We start from the raw sequence: 24,062 nt of genomic DNA on the forward strand, positions 1-24,062 counted from the left end.
GAATTACATACATTTTTGTAACTACAAAGAACTGATAAGATGCAATATTTGGCAGGATATTATACCTCAATTGGCATGCAGGCAATAATTTATTTGGTCTTAGACGGTTGTGATTCTTGACATATTGACATATGGAAGACCAGGATATGAAAATATTATAATAGTCTGAGAAAGACTTAAGAAATGGCTTTTCTTTTTAAACACGTGTGTTTTCATACATTGTATTTTATATAAAAATCCCAACCCAACACTAGTGGAGTTGCATTAATATTTGGGGATTTTTATAGCTATAACCAATATTCAAGTATTTGAAAATTATGAAGTTATAGTTTATTTCCTTGGGGACTACATTTTAAACCTACTATGCATCAGTTCACACTTCAAGATATAAAGGACTATGTATTAATGTACTGTAACCTGCATTAGTAAAAATTATTTTTTTGTATTGCATTGGGCACCAAAACCGGGTCCAGCCCAGGGGCCAACAGCCGTGTAAATCCGGCCCTGAAAATACTAACAAAAGTAGTTGATCAATCAATGTTTACATTTTTAAAACTTTAAAAATGTCAAATTAAGGTTTCACCCAAAAACACAAACTGGACAGAGGTTGTTTACATGGGCACAGTCAAAGTTTAAATTTATTTATTTTTAAATCTAACTTGATCCTGCTCATTGGAAGTTAAAAAAAACTTTTCCCAAAGCGCTTTAATAAAATAAAATAGACATAAACTGTCTTAAAAGTATCTGTCAATTTTTTATTTTTTATTTTTGCTAGTGTTGCTAACGTGAACCAGGGAAGGGAGCGGCAACAGGCGGGGCGCATCCGGGATATATAGCGGAACAGACTACCTGACTCTCGGATGGAGCTTTCAAAAAGTTACCCAACACATAAAATAAGCCGCAAACTCGACACAAAAGAGGCTCTGTGCACATCCTCCTGATCAAYGAGTGCACAAAAACACAGAACTAGGCGTTGCAACACTTCTAGCTAATGTTTTAGAAGTTGTACAACATGCAGCAGGAATCGGGCTGAAAGTTAGCACCCGACTCCCAACTTCATTACAGAGTGATTTCACGTGTTTTAACGAATCTAGATKAACTTTAATCAACCGTCTTCAACGTTCTCGCAGTCTTTCCCCTCCGTTTTCGACAACACAACCCCGCTAAAACAAGGCCTGCTAGCTAAACTTTGATGTGCAAACGTTTTCCAGCGGTTAACTTCCAGAAGATGGTGGAGGGTGTCAGCGAAGTTTAAAACTTCCTATAAACCCTCCAGGACCCACACTCTCGCGTTTCACTCTAAAATTAGCACTCTAAATTAAGTGTACTGTGATTTAAAGCTTTAAACTGCCGAGTAGAGCACATTTTGTCGAACAGATGCTCCAGCATGTAACGGTGCTGCCTACCCCCGCACTTACCTCTCGTCTCTTCGCCGTGTGCAGACAGGTAATGCGGGCTGAAAATGTGCTCATCGGGCGGGGGTGGAATGACGGCTTCTGCTTCTTCTGCTCCTCCTCGTCCTGTGTGTCGTAGCCGGGAGGATTTCATGAATATTTCGCCATTAAAGTAGCTCTAAGTTACACATCGTCCAGCAACTGAATCCGTTTATAGTTTCCTCCTTGTGTCAAAAAAAAATAAATGTCGCACTTTCTTTCTCAAAATCTTCTCCCGTGTCGATATAAATGCGGGGGAAATAAATTTAGAGTTGTTTTCCTTTTGTTTTGTTTGTCCCCAACCTGGTTCTTGATGACTGCGGCTTGCTGTCACGGATCAGACACAGAGTTCAAGTGACATAGTGGATTTTATGGTTCGTTGTACAAGATGATGGAAGAGAGGCAGGTAGGCTATTTAAAGTGACGTCCGGGTATGAGGGGTAATCCGTGCCTCCTGAAGAGTCCCTCCCTATTTGTTACGCCAAATTCAGCAAAAAATCCCATATTGTGCCTTTAGAGGGCGCTGTTGCTTCTGTCCTACCCTTCAGTTATTATTATTACACAAATAATATGCTAATTTCTTCTTCCTGTTGCCTGCTGCCACTCTTGCGGAAATACAAAATATCAAACTCGTTAACTTGTTTACTGTAAATGTAGTGTTCTTCAGATGATGTTACGTTCAATTAGTTAAAATAATATCACACACTTAATACCACTCTGAATTTCAAAATCCAGATATTTTGGGGATTTTTGTTTGCTGCTCCTGTAAGGGTAAAATCATTACCCATAGCAACACTGGTATGGTGTAATTCCAAGCAATGCTAACGATAGTAGCCATGTTAGACACAGAGAGTAGCTTCGGAGTGATAAAACATTTGTTGTTGGCATGTTGGTGTGGTGGACCCCAAATGAAAATCTGCTTGGAACCCCAAAAGGGCTTGGACCGGCCCTGCATGAAGGAAGCAACAGTTTCGTTTAGTTGCTTTCATTGACTTGTGTCTGTGTTGGGGAACATTTTTCTAAAAAATGGTGTTTGTGTTTGAATTAGTTTTACTCCAAATGTACTGGACTGAGTGTAGGAAAAATATTAGAGCAGAAATGTTATATTTTGTAAAAAAAATAAAAATTAAAAAAAATTCACAAGTTATAAATTTCTGATGTGTGTGGATTTGTTTTGGATCATTTGGGGCAAAACTACAAGTTCAAGAGTTTTTTTAAAGTGTGATTCAAAGAATACTGTGTGTACTTGTACTTAAAAATTCCTTAATATTGATTTTGTTTTTAAAGTACCAGTTCCACTAGCAGATTATTTGATTTATAACAAGGCTATTTTTCTACATCACAGGTGAAATAATCTGCCAGTGGAACTAGTACTTTATCAATACTATAGAATTATTTACTTCAAACAAGCTCCTATATCTTGCTGAAAAGCTACTTATAAGTTTGTTTTGTCTTATTTCAAGTGTTCAAGATATTTGCTCTAGAAACTAGACAAAAATACTTGGTAAGAGTTTGTGTTTTTGCATTGCAAAAGGTATTTATTTTTAAGTCATACATCTATTTATCTAGAAATGAAAGAAAATTTTGAATAAATATGGCTCTGTTTATTCTCGAGCAAGAACCTATATTAGGTCAAAACTAAAACATTAAGATTGCCTCATAAAAACCTCCAATTAGCCAGTATAATATCTTGAGTTGGGTTTTGTGGCTATAAATGCAGCATATTATTTTCATACATTAAATATAGGTCACTAAAGTCAGCAAGTTATAGTGGAAAATTATGAATCTGCAGCCTTTTTTCTGCTGCCATCCCTCATTGCTTCAGCAGCTTTGTGTGGCACGGATAACCCGCCATACCCGGGCATGTCAAAGAAGGCCGAGGCATGTTTAGACTCATGAGACCAAACCCAGAAGGTTTGTGGCAGACAGGCTTAATGCATACCGAAGCTGCGGTTACACACACACACCTCACCCTTTTCCGTCTTCTTCGTGCCTGACCTGAATATTTCAATTCGAAATTACAGAAAAGTGTTTTTTTCTTAAATGGCAAGATATGAGGACGTATTTACGCAAATACTTCTAAATGCAATAAAATAGGTTTCCGTTTTAATTTCGGGATATGAACAAAGTTCCCCTATTTTGATTTCATGTAGATTTCCGCAATACCTCTCCAGTCCCTCAGGGGGCGCCAAAACTCTCCAAGGAATCACGCTTATGCGTTTATCCATACTCTCAAATTATTTTTCTTTGGGATATAAGATAAACATAAAAGTTCCACAACATAATTTTTTTTCTAAATTGTACTTTATTTTCTTTTAAAGACATATGTTTTAAAACAGCAATTGTAGAGAATAAATAAAGAAAAATGTTTTTTTGTTACTTCCATAGGTACATTTATGCAATTAAAAACTCTATAATAATTGTGTTCATTGTTGTAAAGACCACAGGAATCTTCTCTTTTTCACCCCCCCCCCTTCATAAATAAAAAAGAAAGAAACTTTCACATCACCCCCGCAATCGAATGGATTACCAAATAAATTAAACGTAAAAAATCAAGATAGAAAAATTCCCAGCCCTTCCTTCCGTTTTGTTTTTATTTTTAAACGTAGTGGCAGCAGAGAGTGTTACTTTGAGAAGTTTTTAAGTCCTCCATTTTTAAACCAAGGTATATACAGCGAGAGGAAATCCATGTCGCTTCCACTTTTAACCACTCCATGTTTTTACTTTACTTATAATTAATAAAACTAACTCTACATAACAATATTACCAATGGCAATCATACAGAATAGTATTTTCTTCTGCCGCCGACTGTGTAGACTGGCCTTTTCTTGGCGCCATAGACCACAAATCACACTATACATTAGAACCCTGTTCAGTAGAATAACATCATTGATATGCTTTTTTTTTTTTTTTCTTAACATGTATATCTTGTTGCCGACGATAGAGTATGTACATAATATAAATGGATCCAGCTGTGGAATGATAGGAACTCTGGAGCACTTCGGATACTGTGTGGATGCGGAGTCTGTCGATGAGTTTGTTGCTGGCTTTACAGCGGTTAATGTTGTTTCTGTAAGCGCATACACGGGATACTGCTTGTTGTGAAGTGTTGCTCCTGTGCTATACGGTTGGTCAAAACAACCAAACAAGGCTGGGACGTCCCCCAAGTGGTTTTCTTGATTGACTTCTTACGTTGTCCTGAAAATTAAGAAGAAGAAGAAGAAGAAAGGAAAAAAAAAAAGGAAGATTTTATTAAACCAAATCACAAAAAAATCAATCATTGTAGTTTTTTTTGTTGTTTTTTTTTAGATTAGGAATCTTGCAATACACACGGGACAGTCATTCTGCTGCAAATGTGCTCACAATCTTAATCATCTCATCTCCTAAGCAAGGCAGCTTATTTCAACACATGCAGGGTAGGAATTCTGGTAGGAATCGGCTCTTACAGTTTAGAAAATTGCCCAATATAGATTATTATAGCTCAAATTATGCTCTACTGTCATCATCAGTTTACATTCAACATCTCTAACAGTCCGTGATAGAGGATGTCTCAAAAACAAGATTAGTTTTCACTCCAATCATGGGACTAATTCAGGATTAAAGCAGCAAGAGTAGATAAAGCAGAACAAATATTTAAACCTTTTAAGAAACACTGAAACTTTCACTTTTATATGCATACAAGATAAAAAATATTACACATGAAACATAGGAAGTATGCCAACAAAATTATTCATACAGGATAATTGTAATCTGAACAAATAGTTCTTCCTGAAGCCAGATGTAGAAAATGTAACATATCATGTCAGGAGTCTGGACCACTTATTAAAATTAAGTTTGTTGTTGCCGAGTCTCTGAGGAGTTGTGATGAGCCTCATTTATCCTGCTAAATGTTCTTGTTCCGTATCAATTCAGAATTTAAATATTGTAAATTTAGAGCAAAATCAGAATCTTAAAAAACAAAAAGGCTTCATAAAATCGAACTGACAGATGATTAAAAGAAAAGGTTTGGCAAATTAAAGACGATGGATTAAATGTAAATAATTGTGACAGCATTTCCTCTTTGAAATTAAAGAAAACGTTTAGATAACAGAAAAATTTATGAAATCAAATGTCTTTTCAATTCTGCATTTCCGTATTTATTCAGACGTGCTACGAGTTTCTACAGATTTTTTTATATGCAATAATTCCAAAGTTTTCCAGACACAACTTTACAGAGTTAAGCTTACAATATAAAATAATGTTAAAAATTTACTAAAAATGAAATGATGAATGAATGCAGGGTACAAGAAAGGAAGAAAAGGACGGATAAACACAAAGAAAGAAGGGAGAAGTAAAAGAACATGAGAAAGGAATGACAGAAGAAAGTGAAAACAAAAAAGAAAAGATGCTGAAGAAAAGGACACGAGCAAAAAAGGGAGGAAGAAACTGAAAGAAGCACACAAGGAAGAATATAACGAAGGAAAGAAGGAAGGAAGGACTGAACACTGCAAAAACAAAAACCTTACTAAGTTGGTCTAGTTTCAGTGCAAATATCTTAATACGCTTAAAACAAGATAAAACAAACTCAGACGTTACCTTTCAGAAAGATAAAAGGGCTCGTTTTACATTAATGCTGATAAAGAAGTACTAGCTCCACTGGAAGATCATTTCACTTATAACATGTGACAAACTTTTTGTTATAAGTGAAATACTCTGCAAGTCGATACAAGTACTTTGTCGTCAATATTAAGGGATTATTTACTCGAAACAAGCTACTATATCTTGCTGAAAAGTTGCTTCTTCGTTTTGTTTCATTTCAAGCGTATTAAGATAACTGCACAAAAAACTAGACCAAAACTACTTGGTAAGATTTCTTTTTGTTTTTTGCAGCGAAGAGAGAATAAAACGAAGTGAGGATGGAGGGATGAAGAAAGGAACAACACAAAAAAAAGCAGAAAGGAAGGCAATAAGAAATGTAAAAGGGAGAGGAAGTCTACAAAGATGGAAAGACATAAGCAAGGACACAAGATAAAGCACAATATAATTTTTTTTTTTTCACACTTCGCCAAACACTGAAAACGCAGAAATTGATTTCCATACTCTTTATGGCTGCTACGTTTCAGAACGCCTAAAATAGTGGTATCAGTGTCACCATACGATCAGAGGCTCACACCGACCCGATGCCTATTTTTAGCGCGTATGACTTATGATTTCTTATTCATTTGGAGTCCCAGAATTCCTACAGAGGAATGCAGCCCCTCAGCCAGCAGCACAGAAACCAAACAGCTTCACCTGAAACCTCCTAAAACCAGGTCGACACCTCACAGCACATCCACACAACTCATATGAACTGGTTTTTCCACATCTATCAAATGTAAAAACAAAAAACAACATAACCACGTTTAGGTTTGATTTCACACACAGACACTACGCTGTGAACCACCTTACAGGGTCACATTTAGGACATTTTAAGTCGTACGGAAACCCAACGAAGCTCAGGCACAAAAAAACAGTCACTTGGAAATAAGTTACACCAAGACCAAAATCCAGCACAACTACCACACTAAAACAGAAAGGAGATGTAAGAATGATAATCATGACAGACGAAAATAAAACTATTAAAAAACCAAAAAATAAATAAATGTTTGGAGAGAAAATCTAAAAGCTTTATATTTGATGCCTAATGTTTTTTTTTTAGCTAACAAAAAAAAAAAAATGTCATGATAATCAGTTACTTACAGATGTTTAGGTAAAGTCACATTTATCAATCAGTATTTTTGCAAGGATATAAAAGAAAGAAAATCAGGACAAAAATAATTTTAAAAGGAAACTCACAACGCACCAAACACAGTTCACGGTCGCCACTGTAACCCGCCATGCGGTTCAGCATGGCGAATCAAGGCWRCGGCCCAAAAATAACAAGAATTCAACAAAACTGCTAATGGCAACCATCACAGGCAATATCGCCACAGCAACCAACACAGGCCATTAAACTTACGACGCTCTGAGAAGGAAGGGGGCGGGGTTTAGCGACGAACGTCTCCACGATATACGTTTGGCGGTACAGTCTTGAGAGTGTTTTTTTCTTTTTACTACCCTTTTTTTTTTGGTTTGTTTTTGCAGGAAAAAATTGCACGTCGCACAGCACAAAAACAATAAATAACAAAAATAAAAGAAAAAATTAATGATGGACAGCTGTTAACATTCAACCCTGTGACAGAACAGCGGTTAGACAGAACATTTAAAACAGAATGTAAATCTCACTTTCTGCATCTTTCACACGTCAAAGGCATCTTCTAGATGTTTCCAAGGTGATGCCCACATCATTAAAGTTAATCTACTCCGTTGTCATTGACTTCCTTCAGTATTTGAAGTGTGGGCTCCAAATTACAGCCACTTTGTATCCCTAATTCTCCCCACTCGCATTTCCAGCTGTCACTCARCCACTTCCACATTGATTTGCGGTCGCTCACCTCCTTCAGTAAGGCCTGTTGGCGTCCTTGGGCCTCTTCAGCTGCACCTTCAGCCTCTTCATGCCGATCTGGAAGCCGTTCATGGCCTGGATGGCAGTCTGCGCGCTGGACGGGTTGTCAAAGCTCACAAAACCTGAGGTGGAACGCAGACGCTTAAAATGTCAGGAAAGGTTCGCATTATTTATTAAAATCCCTTATCTCCAGCCCTGTTCTTTGTGACTTACCAAAGCATTTACTCTGGTTGGTGGCTCGGTCGACAAAGACCTTTGCAGAAATGACATTTCCGAAGGGCAGGAACATCTGAAGGATCTCCGAGTCGGTGAACTCTTGCGGCAGGTGGTAGATGAAGATGTTACACCCCTCTGGACCTGAAGGCAAAGAAAAGAGGGTTGACGTATAAATAGCCAWTTGATTTTTTYATGTATTAAATCTCTTTTTGAGGTATATCTGGTATTGCCTGGCAAAAAAAGTGTTTTTACCCCTTATGCTCATTTACGATTTCTCAGATATTTATTTATCCATCTGGGAATTTGCAYGTGTTGACTATTAACATAAACAAAGTAACTTTAGCCTTAAATAAATGTGCATATTTTCAGCTAGTTTCTTATTGACTTATTTATATMTRGACRTTTTCTAGGGGGCCGATGTTTTCGACTAAAGMCAAAGATTTGTTCATATATTACAACAAACTGTTTTAATGCTAAAAAAGTTTAAAATAAATGCTTTTCATTTGACTTCTTCACATTCAATTAGCTCAGAGTTCAGCAAACTTTATAACCAAGAGACATTTTTGTTGTTKGTCCAGCTAAAACAAATTCATCTGTTTAGAGTCACAGAAGCTGCATGAAACAAATTAGCTTATTTAGYAAAGCCTATTTAAAATAAAAAAGATTTTAAAATGAAAGAAAACACTTTTATTTACTTTCTTTAGGTTTTAAAACAAAAAAAACTGTTGAGCATTTTTATACTAAAGGAATAAACACGATTTTTCAATTTTAATAAAAATTTTTTATTTATTTATGTTTTATTTGTCTTTTATTTGTTTTGCATTGCTGCATGTTGTATTTTAATACTAGTGAATGTTTGGGACATTTGTAGTTGTATCACTGGGACAATGCATCTCTACCTTAACATATATTGTACATTGTCCCATTTTAAATAATTTCATTCATTTAAAATTATTTTTAAAAAGTTAATTTTTCACAACTAAAAGACAAAAAGTGACTAAAAAAATAAACTACAATATTCTTTACGCTATCAGTGTTACTCTTTGTTAAAATGTTTTGCACATTTTACATAAAAGTAGCTTGCATTTTTGTTTGTTACCTTTACATTTTAAAACTAATTCTTTGCATTTTTGATGAGTTGTGGATGATCTAAAGAGCCACAGGGTGCAGATCTCTGAAAAAGAATCATTTTTTGGTTTCAGTTCATTATACTGCACAGACCAAGACTCAGTGATCACACTGCTGTGTACTCTAGAAGTGTTATTACTTATATATAGAGAGAGTAATTCAGTTTAAATCACTTAGGCGTTTCTGGTGCACTTGTCAAAAGAGTTCAGTCTGTATTTTCATGCACTGAAAGGTCAAAGATTTTGTTAAAACAAAGATGAGCACAATCATCACATCTACTCCAGTATTCAAGCAGAATCAGCCAAAGTTTACCCTCATATCATGAGCTGTGAAAAAACAACAACCCGCAAAACAAACCCCCTTTATCTAAACATGGTTTACAAACCAACGTAAAACACGATAAATGGCTGTCAACCCAAGCTTAAAAAAAAGAAGCACACGGCACGCTGCAGAGTTTGTTTAAGATAGTTCTGTTTGAGTTTACCTTCTCTTTGCTGGAGCTGTTGAGGCTGCTGTGGCTGCTGAGCCACCAGGGTGGGCTGGTGGGGGAACGGCTGCCCCACCAGGCTGTAGGCAGCAGGGTAAGTGGCTGATGGAGACAAACGACAGACAGAACAAATTTAAACAACGTCGTTCTTCAACAAAGCACCCTCAGCAGTTCCATCTCTGTACATAACTGGTGTCTTGTGACTCGGTCGTTAGCATTAATTAGCCTGCAGGGCTAACCTGTGTAGTGCTGCATGCCTGTGTAAGCTTGCTGCAAGGGATCCAGGACCGGACTCTGAGCTGTAACATACAGTCAACAAATGCTCAGTGCACAACAAAATGATTCAGAAATGCTATTCAGGGCACATCAACATGCTCCAAATCACATTTAGGGCCTTAGATTTATTCAGTTAAATCTTAATTAAGCCCTAACGTGCTGCTTCTACATGCGTTAATAAGTAGCAGCATGAAACTTTGTAAACTAATTTGCCAATCCACTATCTCCATACCTTGGTAGGCATGAACCCCGTTAGTGTAGAGGGCTTCTGTGGCTGACTGGCCATTGGGTGGCGCTGCCACAGAGGGGTAGCTGTTCACCGCGATGGGCGGAGGCAGAGCAGGAACGGGCGTGGCCGCGATGGAGGGAGGAGTGCTGGTACCTGTAGAAAAGTTTAAAGAAAAATAACTTTCATTTAAAAGGTGATTTGTTATGTTTCCTTGAAGAAGTCTATAAGCTACACAAAACATGTTCATTACTTTTTTTTTTTTGCACAAAATAATTTTTAGATTATGAGATTTTGTTATGGTCAGTTTTCCTTTCTGATTGAGTGTTTTAGGGCCTCTTGTCACTTTAAATCTAAACAAGCTGCTGCTGGCCACGCCGCCCAAACTCAAAGTTTATGCTCACACATGAAAATGGCTGCAAACAGACGTGCAATTAAACAACCGTACGTCTTTGAAAAGCAGAAGTGGAGCCTCCCGCACAACCAACAAGAATGCAGATAGTGGTTTCTGAATAAAAAGTCAACATTTTCCAGCAGTCATTGAAAACCAGCTGACCAAACTTGCTGGAGTTCTGCTTGGGATGCTAGGTGACAGGCAGTGCTCCCCTGGTGTTGCCAGGTAACGTGGTCGCTAGGCAGTGGTGCAACTGCACATTATTCAGGTGGATGCGAAAACATAAATCGCCCTCCTCCCCCCGGGAAGGAACGTCAGGGTGAAGGAACGTAGAAAACTCGAAAAATATGTGCAGGGTAAAGCTCGGTACATTTACCTCGTTATGTGCGCGCAGTGACGGAGCGTAAGGCGCGCTGAGGTGTATGGGAAAACATCATCGGTGCACCGCCCCCTCCAGACGGAGTTTTGGCGCCCCCTGTGGTGCTGCGCCCCTATGCGTTGTATGCGCTGCATACCCACTTTTTGCACCACTGTCGCTAGGAGAGGGGTAGTGCCTGCTGATTTGTGATGTTATATTCAGAAGGTTTTGAAACAAATAATTTTAATCCAGCAAACTGCCAAAACCTCTGCTTTTAGAGAGGAGCTCAGACTTTCTGATGATCACTTAATCAATATAGTTGATCGCCTGCCCCTGCTGCTTTACTCTCTTTAAAGCAGCAGGGGCTGAACCACTGCATCTGTAGAGCAGTGGTTCTTAACCTGGGTTCGATCGAACCCCAGGGGTTCGGCGGAGCCTCTGCCACAGAGGTAAAGACACACTTGTGTAAAGTCGTGATGACGCCCCGCTTTGCCATCACTTGCTGCAGAGGATCACGTAACATTGCTTAGCCAATCAGAGCTGCGGAGGAGCACTGATTGAAGGGGCTCAACTCTTTTTACCAAATTCTATAGTCTACATCTGCTCCTTAGTCACATCTTTTCAGGGTTGCTACTGCCTCTAGTGGCGTAGGGGTGGTAACACAGCTAATATAATGGGGGGGAGAGAGGAGGAATAAGAAGGGTTCGGTGAATGCGCATATGAAACTGGGGGGTTCGGTAACTCAAAAAAGGTTAAGAACCACTGAACTAATCAAAGACAACAATACAAATATAATGCAGAAATCAAACACACACACACACACACACATACACACACACACACACACACATGTGCCGTCCTCTTGGGTCCAACTCTCCTTGTGCGTCTGTCCTCATATTTCAAGCAGAAATCTAATTAAGTCCAGCCAGGGCCAGAGATCTCTGGCCCTCATTACCTGAGGACGGGGTGATGGATGCAATCGGCGTGGCGATGATGCTGCTGGGGTTGAGCGCGGCGAGCTGCTGCATCTGAACAGCCGCCACCGTGGCAACAGGAGAGAGGTAGGCCGACTGAGCCACCAAGGCCTGCTGCTGCATCAGCTGGAGGGGCAACAGAGACACCGGTTTGGGATGAAGACAGAACAAACAAACCAGGCAGGAAAGAACATGTTTGCAATCTCATCAATCTTATGTCTATGTTTTCAAGAGTCCCACCTTCAAAGTACAACTTGTTAAAATATTCCCAACCAACTCCTAGCACGGTGATGAAGGCTTTGAAATCAGGAGTCGGCATGTCTGAAGGTGACATCTAAATACCCAGCACTCTCTGTAGTAACCCGTTCCAGTTTTTCAATCCGTTTTCTGATCCTTGTAATCAGTCAGTAAGGCCACTGGGGGTGAGAAGACGGGTCTCTACACCTGGCTGAATGGTCTCCAGACAGTAAGTGTGTAAATTACACACGATGTACTTAAAACAAACCCAGCTTTGATAAAACTTTGACTTTCAGTAGAGATTTTTGACAGAGTATGAGAATTTTTTTATCTGGATTAATGCGGTTTACATATCATTTTCATACTACCGTTTTCTAAAATCACATCCTCCAATCATTTGATTTTTCTAGGTTGTTTGACTGGATTTGTCTGAAAGCAAACAGGGTCACATCATCTCCTCACACCACAAACCAAACAGCCGTAAATGAAGCATAGCTAAAACTATTTGCAATCAATTAGTGGACACAGCATTGCACAAATTTAAAGAGCGATTTGCAGTTTTTCACCAAGTAAAAACCGTCTAGTTAGTCGAGATCATGTCAATCAAATGGAGCATATCTCATTTAATGAGCTGTGCCTTCCAGAGAGTTTGCTTTATCTCTTTCTGGAACAGATAAGGCCAGTTTCCACTTCAGGAGTCTTTCCCACCAACCAGAGCAGTTTCCTTCGGCTGTCTGGGGAGTTGAACGGAGTACATTCTTCAGCTGATCCCTTGGAGGAATTTTAAATTTCTTTTAGAGTATGATCACTTTGGAGAATCTTGAAATCATTGATGGAGTTCCTCGTGTTGTAACACTGATTACAGCTCTGGCACAAATGACATTAAAAGGGAAGGTTTGCATTGTTTAAAATATTCCAAACTTGTTAGCCCTTTGATTAATCTTTGATCGTCATTTTCAGTATGCTTTTTTTCTCACACGCGCACACACACACACACACAAGATGGTTAAAGTCAGTCAACAAAAATCATTTTATACCGACTACAGATTCAGATTTCCACAGTTTGCCTTTTTTTTTAACTAATGTTTTTAGACTGTGACCACTTTGAAACTTGACTAAAAGTTATTTTAAATTATTTACTGGTTCATGTTTCTGCAAAATTGTTTTACCTTTTTATACATATGTTTTATATAGTGGTAGGACTCTATTACAATTTTTAATCAAGTTAATCGAAATTAATTGCATTTTAATCTAGAACCATATTATCAACAAAACGAGCAACATTTTTAATTCACAAATTGTTTTCGCTGCAAAATTATTGACTAAATAGACAGATAAGATCAACAACAAAGATATTTAAAGTTTTTAATCAGGTTATTCAACCATCAGATGGGTGCAAAATGCTATTATACCTCAGTTTTCAAGCGTTTTAGGAAGCCCAGATCAGTCATGTAACTTTTAAAAAAAAATCCTTTGTGTTATTTTTTATTTATATTACCGACTCAGGCAGAATTGAGAAGGAACAACCTACTCAGTCAGCAACATAACTTACTGAACCAGAACCGCAGATGAAGCACAAACAACAAACAAGCGGGGGGAAAATTGATACTTCAGAATAATCAAGTTATGTCAGAATAAATGGAAGCGCAGCTATACTGTGTTCAGTAGATTGTCCACTTATATGTTTTTCTTTTGTTTTAAATAAAACAAACATTAGTGAGGGCAGAGCTTTATATTTCTGATCCACTTACAAACTCCTGTTTACCATGCAAATGCCCCTAACAAGCAATTAGCATGCACTCAGAGGGCTAAAGTTACACAGGATGTTTCCCATTAGTCCGTCTGTTGAGTTATAAGCACGTKCTCAAATCAAGAAGCTGCCTCTGCTTATTCTCCATACAATCAAACATGGCTTCGTCATCCGGCAGGAAAAGACAGAAGACGGAGAAAGAAGGAAAGAGAACCGGAACTAAAACTTAGATTGCGTTAGGGATGATTTTGCGTGCAGTGTGTGTGTGTGTGTGTGTGTGTGTGTTTGTGTTGCTCACGGCCTGTGTGTAGGCGTTGTAAGCCCCGAGGTGCAGGGTCATGGGACTGATGACCCCCAGCTGAGAGGCCACCTGCTGCATCCGCCTCAGTCCCCGCTCCTTCTCCGAATCGGCAAACTTGACCACCAGGCTGGACGAGGCGCCCTGAGAAAGAGTCAAAAAACAAAAAACCACATAGATCTCTCACAGCTAAAAACTCACCCAGTGATAATCAAACAGAGACTTTTAACATCATGTGATCGTCTGAATATTGTTAAAGGTGACAGAAATTGCAGGTTGGTTTTGTGAAACGAATGCACATCTGCAGAGTCAGTGAATATTACGGGCGTGTAATTATCAAGCTGCTATGAATCTTCATTTTCCTTCCAAATACGAGCAATAAATACAGAATGCAGATGAAGACGTAGGCAACAGAGCAATGAGAGATCAATAAGTAAAATGTATGTCTTATCGTACGCTGATGACACTCTCCTCTCTAAATCAGTTGCATTGACAAAAAAAATAAATCTATGGCAATARATTTCTCACTCATAATGTCAGCAGTTCATACCTATCCACAGATTTTAATTTACATAAATCTTCTTTGGTTTTTCTTTTCAGATTTTTATTGATTTTAAATATATATTTAGCTGAAATTTACAGACTTTTATTGCCTGAATAAAATTTTAAACACGGGAAAAACAGAAAATCGTATAAAGTATTTTCAGCCTAGTTTATTGTGCAAATATCTTAGCATACATGATACAAGACAAAACTAACTTTTCAGCAAGAAATATGGGCTTATTTTAAGTCAATACTTCCTTAATATTGACAAAAAAAGGTACTAGCAGTAAGTGAAATAATCTGCTAGTTTAACAAGATATGATCCCAGATTGTAAATTAAAATGTCTTCTTCAAATAGCTGGTACATTTTCATCAATATTAAGAAATTATTTACTTAAAATAAGCTCATATTTCTTGCTTAAAAGTTAGTTTTGTCTCATCTCAAGCATACTAAGATATCTGCACCAGTAACTAAACCAAAATACTTGGTAAGATTTGATACTTTTGAAGTGAACAAACTGCCTGCATGTGTTGTGTGTGCACAAAAATACGGATAAAAATAAATAAATGGTTTAGATTATCAAAGCTCTAGTAGTGTATATTTTAAAATTATTTTTAAAATATGTTATTGTCATGATGTCAGGGTATTTTTACTCATAGTAATACCCAGAAAATCACACCGGACCTTGACATAGAACCAGATGGAGAGTAAGCAAATTAAGGCAGATTCAGAAAATACTGACATGGAAWGTATAATTAATGTCACTAATTAACAAGTTAAAGCAGCATTTGATATTACAGTGTTAGTAATGTGACTTTCAAGAGCTATAATTGCTAAAAAAAACTATATAGATATATAATCACTGAATTATATTCAATCACTTAACATGAATTAGGGTGAGTGGCAGGTGTTGCCTGGATCGCTTTTATTACACGAGCAGAAAAGTAACATTAATGTTTTGCTGCTTTTTAAGTTTTTGAAATACGAGAGAAATGTTTTTTATAAAATCCTCTGGTGGGGGTTTGCTGCAGTGAAATGATTTCTCGTTCATTTCTGCTCATCATTTGCATGTGACAGACTAAAGTTCCTTATTGTATCAAATTCTTCTGTTGTTTTGTTTGTGCTTTAGATTTTCCTGAGCTTTTTTCAGTCAACAATCTGACATTGCAACCTTTCGGCGCAAGCTTAGCGGTGCATTTCCCCGTCGTCATCCTTTGCATAAACAATTTCCATCGAATACAACTAAATTATCAACAGAGCACATGATGGATAAAACGTGCTTCATTTCTTTCTGTTTGTGACGAGTGGGAGAGTAATTATAAGTGGTGAGTCACCATGTAGCATATCTAAAAAGGAGTGGGTCGCTCTGATAGAAACCGAGTGTATTTGCTGGGAACTTACAGGTAAGGTGCGACTCCCGTGCAGAGCGTTGATGGCGGCCTGGGCTTCTGCGTTGCTCTGGAACTTTACAAACGCACACCCTGCACGAAACGACACACCGGTGAACACGAACTCACACACACATACACACACACGTATCCACACACGCGCATAAGGATTGCAAAACTGCTTCCCTTTAAAAATACATTAGGAGCCGTCTTACATCCAGCGCTCCATCAGTAACCGTGGCGTCGTTAAACACGGTCCGCAGAACATTCATTGCTTCATCAATCATAACCCCGTAAACCACCTAACGCATCATTAGCCATGACCCATAAAACCTATAGGCTCATTAGTCATGCCTCATGCAACAAACGGAGAAAAATCTAGCATCTGTGTCGGAGCTGTCGCCGGACTTTGATTTACACGGCAAATATCATTAGCATTGTTGTTAGTGACAATAGTAATTTATACCAAGAGGAGGTAATGTGCCTCAGGGGTTACAAACAGTTGAACAAAGTCAATACCACTTCCACATTCCTGGCCCAGAGGCCGGTCTGAATAACCTGAAGTTAAACACACATTTTGWTAGAAAGTCGCTGGAAATTTTGTTGCTTACATCCTAAATTTACGAACATCAATCCTTCATTTTGACTCTCATGCAGTTAAACTCTGCATGAAAATTCAACTGATTTGAGCAGAAACACAACTACTCTGCAGATTCAACGGTCCCCCTGGTAAAGATATAAAAGAAGTTAATAACTAGTCATGTGAACTCGGTGAACTTTTTCCTCCTGAACTGCAAAAACACAAAATCTTACCAAGTAATTTTGTCTGGTTTCGTGAAACCAGACAAAACTAATTTACGAGCAACATTTCAGCAAGATGTAGCAGCTTGTTTCAAGTCGATGATTCTTGAATGCTGMTTRAAATACTACTTCTATTGTCAGACAACTTTCACTAACAACATGAGGAAAAACGTCTTGTTTTCTACGTTTTTTAAGATAACCMCGGATCCTCTTACATRCCATCGAAAATTTTTAATTATTGCTGTGGTTGCTGGAATTTTATTATCTGAATATTGTCAATATGATGTGACACAAAGGTCAGCTTCACATAATTAAAGAACCAGAACTTTAACCCCAATAAAAAAATAGAAGTTATTGATTCCTATTATAAGGGTTCACAATTTGATCAACAGTATAAGTTGATCAAATTGATCAAGTTGATAGTATCAGTATAAATTAAAAAGTTTTATTTACCTTTATTTATTAGAGGTGCCAGTAATTTTGTCAAAAACAAATATTTTGTAGCACTGTGTAACTCTAAGGCGTCATGAGTTTGACAAAATATTGATCACAATATTTTTTTGGTATTTATCACAATAACAGAAATAGCACAGTATATAAATATCTGGTTTTACAACAACAATTCCTAATTTTACRTATATCTGTATAAATAAAAACAACCGTTTTATTCATTTTTTTTCCCTTAAATGTTCATTTGTCAGACTGAACGAACTGAGGAAGTATTGCTGAGAYAAACCAAACCTGCAGAAATCTTATCAGACGTGTAAAACTTTTCTTTAAAAGTTCATGAAGAGACAGAGAGAGCAGCTCAACTTATTATATTTAAAGCAAAGCATATTAGATTGAAGCGTCTTCATTTCTACGTGTCCCGTTTGGTTTTCAGTGTTGCTGTTACCTTTGCTGGTCCCATCAGGCCCGCGCAGCACCGTGCACTCCTCTATGCTGCCGAACGGCTCGAACATTTTCCTCACATCCGCGTCCGTCTGCTGTTTTCCCAGCATGCCCACAAACAGCTTCCTGTCTTCTGAGGGGAAGGAGGTCGCCAAGATTGGAGGGAACGAAGCAGGACGGCGCATGTGGGATTAAGAAGAGAGGAGAAGATGTTTTATGAGATTATTACAAGATACATAAATGGAAAAAAAAACAAAAAAAAAACAGAACCGAGGATGCAATGCCTCGGATCGCCACCAGAGTGCAGTAACGAGAGCAGCTCGGCAAACAAACAGCATCTGGCCATGACTCAAATGTTTGTCACCCACTGAGAAGCGGCTCCGTCTGTCTCTGAAGGATCAAACCAGAAATGTATCTGAATGTTGGGAGTSCGTCCGCAACAAATCACCACGTTTTTTTTTTGTTGTTGTTGTTTTTTTTACATTCCTCCACATTATTCTCCTGCACACTGAGACATTAGGAGAGCTCCAGATACAATCAGTCACACGGAGCTGATGTCAGTGTCTGTCGCTCATTTACATACAGCTTTAAATGTCAGCGAGGCTGCAGATGAAAATGTGGTTTGATTAGAAACACCTGCCTGCGTGGAGCTTTGGGTGGGAAGAGTTTAAATGCCAGATAATGAGGCTTACCAGATTTTTYATTTATTTATTTATTTCAAACCTCAGTCAGATAATCAATGTAAGAAGACAAATACGTGGTGAAACTCATGTTTTCTATTAAGCGCTGGTTTTAAATTTGGCAGTTTTGGGGTTTCCCACTGCTTCATTGTTGCCAATTGTCTTAATTAGAAAATAATATCAAGTGTTACGTTAAATAAAGCAAATGTGTCTCCATTAAGCTAAAATGCATGATAATTAAAACAGCCTGCTGATACTAATCTACTAAAACAGTGTGCTCCCTCGTCTAAAAAGATTAAGATGATGTGCTAAATGTAAACACAAGAATGAAAGCAATGATCTTAAAATGATCTATTGCAGTAAATAATTATATTGCTCTGGTTAGATTGCATGAGTTCATCATATTGATGTGAACTGCCTTTATTTGGCAATTTATACATACAAAAATAACACCAGTGTACAAGTTTCAACTATTGTCAACGATCAAAGCGAAGATAGTTTAATGTCAGCTTAGAGTGAGAGGCTAAATGCCTACTGGTAAAGAAACCTAAAGCTCAACTTGACTTTATTGAACAAACAAAGTTGTATACAAACAAAATAAGCTTATCAGAAAAGCAAAACAAAAGATCACAAATTACAGTTTTATGGTCAGTTGAGACAAATGAACAGAAGTATATTTGGAGGATACAAGGTTAGACTTTCCAAACGTAAAAACACAGTAAACTGTCAAGCCCGGTGGCGGCAGCATCATGCTGTGGTCCTGTTTTTTTTTCTTTTTCTGCCAGTGCAACTGGTGCATTGCACAAAGTGGATGGGATTATAAGACACTGACTGGAGTGGTGCTAACCACAAACCTAAAACTACGAATCTGTGAAAAGGAAACCAACCAACTAAAAACATTTCTGTTAATAGAAATGATCAAATATCCAGCCAGAATTATGAATCCCTAGGACATTTGTTATTCTGGTTGTCTAATTGTTCATTATTCTTGCTTCATTAGTTGAAGGTTTCTGGTATTTTTCAATGGTTATTTGCATACAGTATGGATAATTTTGATCCTGTATGGATCTTATGTAAAATCCAAAGGAATTTTAAACGTTTGGAGCCAAATCTGGTTTTAAAAGTTCATTAAAGTTGCAGGCTGTAACATCAGTCTGCCTCAAACAAAAACTGTTCAAATGAAGCATTTAAAACCCAAAATTATTTTGACATTTATAATATTTCAAGCCAGACTGCCGCACAAAAATCATCTAACCTTTGAAATCATAAATGTTTTTCTTTAGATTAAAAAAAAGGAAGGGTCTCTGAATATTTTACAGCATACATTGTTATGGATTAAAGCGTTGAATCAAAGATGCATTGAAACAGGCAGAACCACATTATTTCTTAAAAAGTGAAGAAGGTTTAAGTTATAAAAAAGGATGCAAGTTCAGAAAAGCTGCTGTGCCGTGACTTCTGCTGAGCACTGAGGACAACAAGCGTCTCGCACGTTTTCAGCAAAGAGGTCAAAAGCCAGCATCTGCGATGTTATGGGCTGCTTTACAAAACTTGGCACCTTCAACTTGCACATCTGTGAAGGCCTCATTAACCCGCTGAGATCAGAGAGAACATGTGTGCGTACATGTCACTCTGAGACCTGGAGCGACTGCTGCACGCCTTTCTGAGGAGCAACCGTCACAACACGACCATGTTGCTCCTTCACTGAACAATATCGACGAAAAGACTTAAAAAAAAAGGTTTAAGATGTTAAATAGATGGCTACAATTAGCAGGAATTAATTAGCATCACTCATATTGGGAGGGAAATTCAACATGTCTGCATTTAAAGCACATCGATGTCATCTCCAACAGAACAAGCATAATGCGCAAACACAGCAACGCTTTCAGATGTAAGACCTGCAACTCAACCTGTGAGCTGACATTCATGCTAAATTGTTGCCTCTTCTTAATACAAAAATGTGCTGATTGTACAAACTGAACACCTTAAATCTAGACCAGCAACTGTCTAGAGTTGCTTTTAAACCGTAATAAACGAAACACTAACCAACACTTTGATGTGTAACGACAACATTTAGCAAAATGTAAAGTTTCAATTGTTGATTTTTGTGTTTTTATGATGTAAAGCACTTTGAACTGCCTTGCTGCTGAAACACAAATGACTGAGTTGATTGATTGATGTAAATACATGTATTTCTTACACGTTTTCCTGGACTTATCTTGTCCATTGCAAAGCTGTGAGGCTCGATATTTTTATAACATACGTACCGAAGCAACACTTTACAAATGCACTGAAAACTATTTCTGCTCAACAAAGCTATTAAGTTGTATTTGACATGCTAACGTTACAAATAAAAACATTGGGATTTGATACAGTTTTCTTAGATTGGCAACGTTTTGCTAACTGGTCTTTAATTTGATGCTCCACTGCAGAATTTGATAAAACTTTGTTTGCTGTGACTAAAATTAACTGAACTGGTTTGATCATATATGTCTCTTCTGGTAATATGATTTAAAGTTAAAAATGAGATCCAGATAAATAAGAATTGTGAAGTTAAAAAAAAAAAAAATCCCGATTTATTTAGGTGTAAAACAAAGATCAAAAATGAAAAATAATGTGGCTGCATTATTTCTTCTAACTGGGGATGCAGAGTTAAGAGTTAATCACAATTTTATAACTCAAGAATCTTATATTTCAAGAGGCTTGCAGTAACTTAAAGGAGCTGTGGGAATTTCACAACATGAGTTGCATGTGACGACAATAAAAACAACATTCTAAGAAACAAAACTGGCTAAATATCAAACATTTATAGCCTCGTTAAAGCATGTACAGAGGTGAACTTCTTGGCCTTAATTCTAAAAGGTTTTGTGCAAAAGCACCACGGTTCATCCACCCAAAAAACTCAAATGACCAAAATCTACAGACAAGCACAGCGGTGGCAGCGTCATGCTTTGAAATTGATTTTCTTCAGATGGAAATGAGACCTTAGTGAAGGTGAAAGAAATTATAAAAATCAGCTTTATCTTTCAGCTAAAATGCAACACGTCAAATTTAACTCAATCTGATGCCAATAAGGACTGGAGGAAATGTGTAGCAGCCTGTTTCAGCCAGCTGACTGGCAGTGCACAGCAACATGTGAGAGAGGTGCAGCACCGGGATTGCTCGTTAAAAGGAAACCGAAAGAGTGAAATCTGTTAAAATAACTAGATTTAACAGATTTGTCCTCTGTTGCTTCTTAATTCAGTAAAAAAAAAAAAAATCATATTTGTAAATAAATGAAATCCTATTTAAAGGGTAACAGCAACAATTGTTGCTTTGCTGTTTTAAATCAAAGCAGTGAGATCAGATCATATGTTTCTGATTAAAATGTCTGTGTAAATGCCTCGATGCCGTGATATTTTAACAGAAAGTAAACAAAATATGAACATTTTACGTATGCAGCTCTGGAAAAAATGAAAAGTCCACTGCAGTGAACCCCATTGAAAACCTCCTGGTTATTCCACCTAATATTGATATCAATACTAATGTTAAAACATTAGAATCGTTGCTTCTAAATGAATATGAGCTTGTTTTTTTTTATTATTTGATCATTTTACATTTTCTGCTAATAAATACTAAAAGTTTGCTTGGAATTTCAGAGACATTCTGTCAGTAGTTCATAGAATAAAAGAACAATGTTCACTTTACTAAAACATAAACCTATAAAGAGTAAAATCAGAGAAACTGATCAGTTTGCATTGGTCTTTTAATTTGTATATCTGATTTTTGCTGTACAATAATATATTTTGTTCATGTTTAACCTGCTAACTGACTTGCTAGTGTTTGTATTTTTAGGCGATGGGTTTCTGAGTGGGGACAGGTAACCCTTACCCCCTCTGCTCTCGCTGTCCGCCGGCTTCACCTGGATCGGGCGATTCATCTGCAAAGAGAAGCAGAACAGAGACAGTTAAATGGAGAAAAACATTTGGAAACAAATGCCAGTAACTGTTTCACTCAAAAACATAAATGACTTTTCTGTCATTTTCACAAAATACAATCCTTAAGTTATTCGTCATGCAAAAATAATTACTATTGACGTACATAAAGGTGCATGTTTTGTACACTTCCCCTGTATATTTTCTCTTCCCACTTCCCCTTGCAGACCACAGCTGACACAGATATGTGTCATATTACATTTGCAGTGTCATACAGCTCCCTCTTTCTCTCCCCGCCTCTCTCTCTCTCTCTCTCTCTCTCTCTCTCTCTCTCTCTCTCTCAGAATCTGCTCTAATCCTGCCGTGGACCCCACACAAAAAGAAAAAAAAAAAACCACACACACAGGAAAAGCACACACCCACGCGGGATTGGGGAAGTGATAAGATTAAGAACACTCGCCAGCTAATCTGGATTAAAGGAGCACACAGCAGCAGAACACAGAGAGTTTCTGAGCCCGACGGAGAGGCAGAGATGGATGGAAAGATAGCCGTAAAAACAAATAAGAGGAAACGAGGAGACCACCCAACACTGACATGAATTAGCTAACCTTTTCATAATTCATTAAGAGCCGAGCTGCTGAAATGCCATTTCTCCTTCACCTCTCTATTGTCCCATTTAACTAAAGCTCTGTGTGAAATTGTGCACACGTCAGTCCCTTTACAAGCTTGCCCTTCAAATGTATGGAGCATGAAAACGGTGAAAAGAGGTACTGAATGAAATTAAGACAAAGAATGAACAAGAAAGGGCAGAAAGGGGAGAAGGGCGGGATTGGGAGGGATTGAAGGGAACAGAAAGGAGCATATGGAGCAAAGGAGGGCGGTGGGGGAGGTGCAAGCGAAGAAGGAGGGACAAGTCGAGGTGAGAGCAACAGAGTGACACTCTGTTAACCGTGGCTTAATGAAGGTCTTAATTATGGGGCTGGTGACATTTCAGCCAGTCACTGATCCCATGCCACCGATTGATCTGCTGTGATCGGTCACCGGGAGATGATATCGATCTGTTCAGCGGTCGCGATCCCGCCGGCAGGACCCGCATGAACAAACATCTCCGAGCTCCTGCCCGGCTGACCCCAGCCGACCGAAACACCAGCAGAGGTCTCCTGCGTCTCTGTCACCAAGAACGTCCAATTGATCACACCAATTAATGGGATGATGGAGGGGGGTGAGAGGCGTCCTCAAATCAGTCAGACGAATGGAGGTTCGCTCCTGTACTCACTGATTTCTAGTTAAAATTATTAGCAAAGTGCTGTTTGGTGTATCACTTGGTAGAATGAGAGGGTTCTCCACTGTTTGCCACTGGAAAAAAGTCGCTCGTTATTCAGCCTGCACACCTACAACACACATTTACTGCATTTGCTTCTACATTTGTTCGTTTAAAAATTGGATTCATTGTTTTAAACATATATTCTTTTGGCTTACATGGTTTTTAGATGGAGAGAAGCTCTAGAAAAGCAGTCGAATTTCTGTGTTTTTATGTATTGATTATTTATTTATTCATTTATACTCAGTCATATTGAATCACTTACATGACTCTTAGGTGTATATAT

At 38.0% G+C, this 24,062-nt stretch overlaps 2 protein-coding genes across 8 annotated transcripts in view; both read right to left on the minus strand.

Moving 5' to 3' along the window:
* Positions 1-1,878, minus strand: part of cers2a (ceramide synthase 2a) — a 16,481-nt gene extending 14,603 nt beyond the window's left edge. For both annotated transcript variants that reach the window (XR_534913.2, XM_008422472.2), the window contains exon 1: positions 1,419-1,878. The gene's annotated coding sequence lies outside the window, so the exon portion shown is untranslated. The remainder of the gene's footprint in view (positions 1-1,418) is intronic.
* Positions 1,879-4,330: 2,452 nt separating this feature from the next.
* Positions 4,331-24,062, minus strand: part of celf3a (cugbp, Elav-like family member 3a) — a 40,632-nt gene continuing 20,900 nt past the window's right edge. For 2 of the 6 annotated variants that reach the window (XM_017307503.1, XM_017307507.1), the window contains 11 exons: positions 22,412-22,460; positions 17,869-17,994; positions 16,186-16,265; positions 14,241-14,384; positions 11,937-12,081; positions 10,236-10,385; positions 9,967-10,026; positions 9,725-9,829; positions 8,110-8,253; positions 7,886-8,018; positions 4,331-4,631 (listed from right to left, as the gene is read on the minus strand). In XM_017307503.1, coding sequence (XP_017162992.1) covers positions 7,891-8,018; positions 8,110-8,253; positions 9,725-9,829; positions 9,967-10,026; positions 10,236-10,385; positions 11,937-12,081; positions 14,241-14,384; positions 16,186-16,265; positions 17,869-17,994; positions 22,412-22,460 — 1,131 coding nt within the window. In that variant the 3' untranslated portion in view covers positions 4,331-4,631; positions 7,886-7,890. Of the gene's footprint in view, positions 4,632-7,885; positions 8,019-8,109; positions 8,254-9,724; positions 9,830-9,966; positions 10,027-10,235; positions 10,386-11,936; positions 12,082-14,240; positions 14,385-16,185; positions 16,266-17,868; positions 17,998-22,411; positions 22,461-22,621; positions 22,649-24,062 lie in introns of those variants that run through there. The other 4 variants (XM_017307502.1, XM_017307506.1, XM_017307505.1 and 1 more) reach the window with 3 other exon arrangements.

The sequence above is a fragment of the Poecilia reticulata genome, linkage group LG11 (assembly GCF_000633615.1).
Source record: "Poecilia reticulata strain Guanapo linkage group LG11, Guppy_female_1.0+MT, whole genome shotgun sequence".
Lineage (NCBI taxonomy): Eukaryota > Metazoa > Chordata > Actinopteri > Cyprinodontiformes > Poeciliidae > Poecilia > Poecilia reticulata.